Source organism: Colobus angolensis, unplaced genomic scaffold, assembly GCF_000951035.1.
Source record: "Colobus angolensis palliatus isolate OR3802 unplaced genomic scaffold, Cang.pa_1.0 Scaffold56, whole genome shotgun sequence".
NCBI classification, from domain to species: domain Eukaryota; kingdom Metazoa; phylum Chordata; class Mammalia; order Primates; family Cercopithecidae; genus Colobus; species Colobus angolensis.
In genome coordinates this window covers 5,826,170-5,834,262 of record NW_012119154.1, presented here as the reverse complement: position 1 = coordinate 5,834,262, position 8,093 = coordinate 5,826,170, and the positions used below count along the sequence as shown (strand labels likewise).

General features: G+C 47.1%; 1 protein-coding gene across 1 annotated transcript in view; it reads right to left on the bottom strand.

The window, feature by feature from the left end:
- Positions 1–8,087, bottom strand: part of CRTAP (cartilage associated protein) — a 36,519-nt gene extending 28,432 nt beyond the window's left edge. The window contains exons 1-2 of the mRNA XM_011961552.1: positions 7,657–8,087; positions 899–1,048 (exon numbers count right to left, since the gene is read on the bottom strand). Coding sequence (XP_011816942.1) covers positions 899–1,048; positions 7,657–8,004 — 498 coding nt within the window. The 5' untranslated portion in view covers positions 8,005–8,087. The remainder of the gene's footprint in view (positions 1–898; positions 1,049–7,656) is intronic.
- Positions 8,088–8,093: the final 6 nt, after the last annotated feature.

Below are 8,093 nucleotides of genomic sequence, written 5' to 3'. Positions count from 1 at the left end.
TTTTTGAGGGAGAGTCTCACTCTGTTGCCCAGGCTGGAGTGCAGTGGCGTGACCTCAGCTCACTGCAACCTCCACCTCCTGGGTTCAAGCAATTCTCTTTGCCTCAGCCTCCCGAGTAGCTGGGATTACAGGCGCCTACCACCACGCCTGGCTAATTTTTTTTGTATTTTTAGTACAGACAGGGTTTCACCATCTTGCCCAGGCTGGTCTTGAATTCCTGACCTCGTGATCCACCCACTTCAGCCTCCCAAAGTGCTGGGATCACAGGTGTGAGCCACCGTGCCCAGCCAAATCCCCATTTTCAACAATGCCCTGCCCTTGCTTGCTACCCAGGCCCCCAGTGCCTGAGTTCCAGAAGACTTTGACAATAGTGAGTGCTCAAAAGGACAAGATCCTTCTTTCTTATTGTTGTTCTTATGACTAATTCTCACCAAAACTCTTCTTCGTAGATGCGCAGATTTAAGTGTCCTCTACTCTTGTCACGTCAGCCTTCCTAACTCATCTTTATTTTCCACTTTAATATATTTGGGGCATGCTTGTGTGCATGTGTATATAAAAACGTATGCCTTCTCATTTCATCAAAACTGGAGATTTATGTTTCTATTTCTTGTGTTCCTGGTCATTTTTAGATGATTTCCAAGATGTCTTTACTCTCTTAAAACTAAATGATTAAATGACCATATTTCTAAAATGTAGCATTTAAAGGGAACATGGCTTTTAAAATCACCACGGAATACAAAATGTCACTGTTAAATGGATCACTTTGTGCTAAAAGTCAATCATTTCTATTGTCACCAAAAATCACTAGAGGTCCTTAGCTATCAGTAGCTGCTTATGGAGAGACATTTCTTTAACAGTCCAGGTTGCCACTAACTGCCACGTAAAAATCCAAATATACCTCATACGACTTGGTTTCCAGGTCTTTAATGTGGTCCTCGGCACCAGGCAGGCTCTTATAATATGCCATGTTCCTCTTCATCATTTCGTCATCAGGATGCTTCAGTAGAAAGGTGTGAGCAGCTGCGATGGCTTTGGGGAGATTATTTGCCTGAAAGGACAAAGAACACAAAAGCTACTCCGTGAATGCTGAGTGATAATTTTTATAAAACAAGAATATCTGCTCAGGCCTTCAGAAACTTTGTGTTGCTATAACTTTTCCAGCTAAAGGTTCCGTGACTTCTGGGGCCCCTCAAGACCAAGTCTGTGAGATGAATGTTGATTTCCTAAAAGCGACTGTCTAGATGGCCTCGGTCTGCCTTTCCCAATCTACTCTGCGCTGGCTACGCCTGTCCATGCCCCAGGAGGCTGGCCTGTGTGGACTCTAACAACAGACTCCTTCGCCCTCTGCCTTCCAAAGAGGTTCACCCATGAGGAGCCCCAACAGGACACTGAGGAAGGGAAGAGAGTACGGTCGTATTATTTCATTTCCTGGTTCCCTCCCTGCACAGTCATCTTGGGCTGCTAAGTCCCCTAATTGAAGGTCACAGCTCTTCTCAAGGTGACCTTCTCCATAGAGTCTCCCTCCTTCCTGGTTTCAATCATTGCTCTCTCCCCTGCCCCTTTTGGCCTAGGGGTGGTCATATCCCACTGCTACCAGCCCTGGGGCACAACACTATCCCTGTGGATTCTCCATGTACTGCACACGCCTTTGTAAATAACCACCTTCTTAAACTTTCCTCCAATTACCCAACATGACTGCACCAAATCTTTCCCACTGGAAACTTGACAAATACATTGTTTTCCCAAATCCCCCACAGACCTTCTGCTAACCTCCTCACTTATTCATCCATTCACGCAGCAAATAAATGTCATATCACAAGAGCACCACATCTAGGATGTGGGTCTATAACAATAAGCAAAACAGGAAAAAAAAAAATCCCCAGCTGCATGGACCATACATTCTGTTAAGTTCTCCCTGTCTCCTAGTGGCCTCAATTAAGAGCCTCTCTGTTGTGTTAGTTCTGGGTTCTGTCTTCCCACGTTTTACGCCACCCTGCAATCTCAGCTGGTATGTCTATCTCCCCCATCAGACTATGATCCTCGGGGGACCCAGCTGTGTGTCATTCATTGTCTGGATTCCCAGTGCCTCACACTGTCCTCAGGACAAGGCAGGACATGATGAGTGTCTGTGATTTGAACATAATGACATTACGACCATAAAATATAATAAAATTAATTTATATTTTCCTCTCTTTTCCCCTCAGTCCTCTCTCCATTGAATGGGGGCCAATGATTCTGAGTTTCACCGCCTCAGGGAAGGTAGGTGTCTGGTCAGAACCAGAACCAGCAAATTATTCATTTGAAAAAAGCCTGTCCTCACGAAAGAACCTGGCAGGTTTGAGGAGAGAAAGAAATTAGGGAGGAGCTGCAGGAAGAAGCTGACTGGCCTGGAAGAAGAAGAGGGAGAAAGGGAATCTCCCAGACTAGGAAAAAAGGTTCCCTTGGGATCTGTGGGAGCAGCAGGCCTGTGGGCCCCAGAGCTTCAGGACTGGCACTTATCGGCAGTGTCCAAGACAGCAGAACTCCTCAGGGAGAACCGGTATGTTATGGGGGGTCTCAGGAGGGCAGGCAAATAGGGATGCAGAGGCCTCCCTGTGGGGACGCATGACCACCAACCAGAGGGCCCCCCACGCTGATGGACTCTTGGCACAACCTGGTAGGGAGAAGGGCAGGCACCTGCGCATGTGCACAGAGACTCAGCCAATCCAGAGGGACGCTCCGAGGCAGGAATTAGGGAATTCAGTTTAGACAGAGAAAATAAAGCAATGTTTGGTATACCCTAGATTTCTAAGGGTCATAGGATGGCATATATCTGGACCGAATTGCCCCAGAATTGGAACCACGTCATTATGAGACAATGGCAGTGGCCACATCAGAGAAGTGGTGGGTGGTGATGAGGGCAGACTCCCAGATGTCAATGCTGATGTTTTGGGAATGCCAATTAGTGGTTTGTGGCAGGGCTGCCTTTAAAACAGCCCTACAGAAAGCTTCACACTCCTGGCTGGAAAAGGCTGGGTTTCAGCTAGAAGGAAGGGAGAGGGTATGAATGCTGCCTTTTAAAGCATTTGCAAATGAAATTAGAGTTGCTAATTCTCAGAAGAGCATTTAGAAAGGGGGCACAGAGGCCGGGAGCAGTGGCTCATGCCTCCAACGCTTTAGGAGGTCGAGGTGGGTGGATCACGAGGTCAGCAGTTCAAGATCAGCCTGGCCAAAATGGTGAAACCCCGTCTCTACTAAAAAGACAAAAATTAGCTGGGCGCAATGGCAGGTGCTTGTAATCCCAGCTACTTGGGAGGCTGAGGCAGGAGAATCGCTTGAACCCGGGGGGCAGAGGTTGCAGTGAGCTGAGATCGCGCCACTGCACTTCAGCCTGGGTGACAGAGCGAGACTTCAACTCAAAAAAAAAAAAGAAAAGAAAAGAAACATTAAGAAAGAAAAGAAAAGAGGATGATAAATGGAAACTTAGGATAGTGGTTTCTTTCCAATAGGAGGAAGAACATGAAATGGCAGAGGGTCAGACGCAGGGGAGGGGTTGGGGAGTAAATGGGAGAATGTTCATTGCATTGTTACTTTTTATGCCATACATATATTTTGTAAATATTATTTTATATATTTATATTTCATGTTTTTGTTTTTTAAAAAACAATTTTTGGAAAAAGAAAAGATGGCAGTAGTGATATGAAGAAAATTAAAAAGCTGAATGAGATGGGGTGGGGGAAGATTGGTTAAGGAGGTGGCATTTGGAAAGAGACCTGAAAAGGGAGGGCACCTGTGGAGGGAGCTGTGCTGGGAGATGGTGCACAATGTGTACCTGATCCTGGAACATCTTACCCTGGAAATCGCCAGTGACCATCATTCCCAATAGCAAAGAGATACAATTTGGAATCATCTCACACAATCACTCAATTGAACAAGATGCTAAGCTCTGCCACTGCTTCTTCCTCTGTCTTGCCTTTGCCTTACCAACTCCTGCCAAACGGCCTTTGCCCAGGGCTGTTGTTTCAGATTTGGGAGGCCAACGTGGGTAGATCACCTGAGAGGTCAGGAGTTTGAGACCAGCCTGGCCAACATTGTGAAACCCTGTCTCTACAAAAAATTAGCCAGGCAGGCGCCTGTAACCCCAGCTACTTAGAAGGCTGAGGCAGGAGAATTGCTTGAACCCAGCAGGCAGAGGTTGCATTGAGCCGAGATTGTGCCACTGCACTCCAGCCTGGGAGACAGATGAGACTGTCTCAAAAAAAAAAAAAAAAAAAAAGACAGAAAGAAAGAAAAGAAAGAGGGGCACAGAGGAGGATTTTTACGACCTCTAACTTAGGATGTGAGTTTTACAAAACGGAAACTCTTCCTGAAGAGAAAAGAGTGATTTTATTTACTTCAACTCAGGTTCTGCAGCTGGAACATGGAGACATATCTTGGCTGCTAAACCTCTGACAGACCCCAGGCAGATTTTGGAGAAGGTGGTAGAGATGTGGGGAACCACCCTGCCTTGGATTCCTGAGACAGTCACCAGCATGAGCCACCCTAAATCAGCCATGACACAGAGGCAGGCCCTGCGGTTCTGGGGAGATTAGAGGCCACCGCCAGGCAAGGCCTAGGGTAAGAGGGCCTGTGAGTCAGTGTTCTCCATCCAGGTCAGAGGTCAACAGTCATTAAGGATTTGATGAAGTGCTTGGGCCTACTTTTTACTTGGCCTATGGAAAAAATGAGTTTTTCATGGAAGATGGTAGTCATGAAGAGAACCCAAAGAAAGCTAATGACATGGACCTAGAGCAGGCTGGTGATGAGAAACCTATGATGCCCTTGAGGCTGCACACCAGTAGCACGGCCCTTTTCTACAAAAGCACACATGCAAGCCTCCTCACCTCCCTCTGGCAATCGGAACCCACCACTGCTATTGCGGTTATCAACTGAGGCATTTCTCCTTAATCACTGAAACAGAGAACTGCAACTCAAACCGCAGAGTAACATTTACCCATGTCCTACCACAGTGCACTAGCTACCTCCATATCGATCTCCAGCCTTCAGGTGCCAGGTAGAATGTATGTGCCTGCCACCCATCTTTTCCTCTCTATCCATAAACAGAGTTTAAACACATAAATATCACTTTTTTTTTTTTTTGATACAAGAGTCTTGTTCTGTCACCCAGGCTGGAGTGCAGTGGTAAGATCTCAGCTCACTGCAGCCTTGACCTTCTGGGCTCAAGCGATCCTCCAGCCTCAGCCTCCTGAGTAGCTGAAACTAGAGGGGCACGCCACCATACCCGGCTAATTTTTTAATGTTTTTGTAGAGATGCGATCTCTTTATATTGCCCAGGCTGGTCTTGAACTCTTGGGCTCAAGAGATCCTCCCACCTTGGCCTCCCAAAGTACTGGGATTACAGGCATGAGTCATCATGCCAGGCCATAAACATCATTGAGAAAAAATAAATCATACAATATCTCCACCAAAAATTACTTTTTCAGTTATATCTTCCACTGAAATAATTAAGTAACATTCAGGTTTATCAATAAAATTCTTAGCTTTTTCCTGCCCTCTAAGAGATCTCAAAATGTTAAGATGATGGCCAGGCACAGTGGCTCAAATCCCAGTCTGTTATCTCAACATTTCGGGTGGCTGGTGGCTCACTTGAGGTTAAGAGTTCGAGACCAGCCTGGCCAACATGGTGAAACCCCAACTCTACTAAAAATACAAAAATTAGCTGGGTGTGGTGGCACATGCCTGTAATCCCAGCTACTCAGGAGGCTGAGATACAAGAATCACTTGCACCCTGGAGGCAGAGGTTGCAATAAGCCAAGATCGTGCCACTGCACTCCAGTCTGGGTGACAAAGTGAAACTGTGTCTCAAAAAAAAGCGGATATTTTACAGACGTTCAACTAAGTGATTGTTACAAGACCTGTAAAGGGTTTTGAAGAGAAGTTATGACCATCCCAACTTTTTGGGGCCACCATCATGAAGGAGAAAACCCATGCCTTATGGTCACATTGAGTAAAATGTTCTTCCCCTCCTCCCTGTATCACTTGTTCAAATTCATCTGTATATTAAAGAAATCGGAGCTTCTAGTATTCTCTAGGTTTAAAAATAAAATGTTTTCCTCTTGATTATGTGACCTAAATTTGGTTCAGACCATATCTGCCAAAAGCTATACAAAAAAAGAATTAAATAAGTCATTTTTAGCTTAAAAAATGATGCTTCGTTTGAACCAGCCCTCATTTTCAACAGTCTGGAATTTTACTATTAATCTCACTCCCTGCTTCTATTTTAAAACTGCTTATTTTTTAATTGCCAGAACAAACATTCACAAAATTGGTATTTTATATAAAACTGTAACTAAGCATAGAAGTATAGAAGTAACCCAGCTTTTCTCCTCTTTGGGGTTTTGGGTTATTTTATTGCTCATATAAATACAAAATACACGTGGCTCTGTCTCGATGGAAATATGAAAAACAGATCTTGCAGTCCAGAGACTGAAAACAAAGTTTAAAAACAAGAAAAACCTTCTACCTCAAGAGTCTAGAATATGCCATGAATCTATTTTTGTAGTTATTAAAATAAACACAATGTATTCCTTTTAAAATCTTTCTCAGAGAAAGTAGAAAGTGGGCTTTGGGAGGGCTCTTTTAGCCGAACTCTGTGAAGACCCACCAAGCTAGAGCCTCTTTATCTAGTGACAGGGAATTCGACCCATTCTTAAAACTTGTGGGTCCTCAGAGTAAGAACTCATAGGATAGAGAACTGCAATTTGTGGCTATTTTTAGTCAGCAATCACAGAGAGAACTTAAGCAGCCATTAAAAAGAGGCAGTGAACTGTGTTAAATTCTAGATGAAAGAAACAGCGGAGAGGGCCAATCCTGATGACTCACGGTGCAAGAGTTCGCCTTTAAGCAGGGATGTGTCCTTGCAAGGAGTCCCCGCTCTTCCCTGGCCTCAATTTCATTCTCTTTAAAAAGAACTAGTCAGCTAGGCGCAATGGCTCACGCCTGTAATCCCAGAACTCTGGGAGGCGAGGTGGGAGGATCACTCGAGTCCGGGAGTTCGAGATCAGCCTGGGCAACGTGGCGAAACTCTGTCACTACAAAAAATACCAAAAAAATTAGCCAGGTGGGGTTGTGTGCGCCTATAATCCCAACTACTCAGGAGGCTGCGGTTGAGGATCACCTGAGCCTGAGGAGGTGAAGGCTGCAGTGAGCCATGATCGCGCCTCTGCACTCCAGCCTGGGCGACAGTGAGACCCCGTCTCAACAAAAAATAAAAATAAAAGGTACTCGTCGGCTCCTCAGGTCTTCTGCTTTATTATCGCAAGTCACCTCTCACTTGAGAAAAAAGGCGACTGGCTTTAATGGTATATACAGAAAAGAGGCGTCTGCCCTCAAATAACAGAGAACATTTATCAGGCACTTTGTTGGGTGCCTGGCGCTGCGGCTGCGTTCTGTGTACATATTCTCTGCCTTAGAGCTACCGTTCAAGAAAAGCATTTTCATCTTTACTTGAGATGAAGAAGGAGGCAGAATTTGGAGGGAGACCTTTGGCGGTGGGTGGGAAGGAGCCAGGTCTAGAACTGGCGTTGCAACGCGGCCCCGGGCGCAGGGGCGGGGCCAAGGCCTGGAGGCTGGGTCAGGGGCGGGGCCGGGGCCTGCGACGGGGCGAGGCAGACTTGCCTTGAAGTAGGCGAACTGCAGGAACTTGTAGGGCTCGCGGCGCTGGAAGTCCGCCAGCACCTCGCGGCTGGGCTGGGACTGGCGGAAGGCCGGCAGGCCTTGCTTGCAGCGTTTGAGGCAGTGCGCGCGGCGCAGCAGGCCCCCGAAGAGGCGCAGCTCTGGATAACTGGCGAGGCCGGAGGCGGGCTCGGGCTGCGGCGCGGCGCTGCAGTTGCGGTGGCAGAAGGCCTCGCTGTCGCGCAGCAGGCGGTGCAGCCGCAGGCTGATCTCCAGGTAGCCCACGCTCTCAGCCCAGTGCTCGCCACTGTACTTGTCCAGCGCGTGCCGGTAGGCCGACTCGAGCGGCATCAGCTCGTCCCGTGGGAAGCTGCGGAAGCTGTAGCGTTCGTACTGGGCGCGCCCGGCGCGCAGCGCACAGGTCACGCACAGCAGCGCCA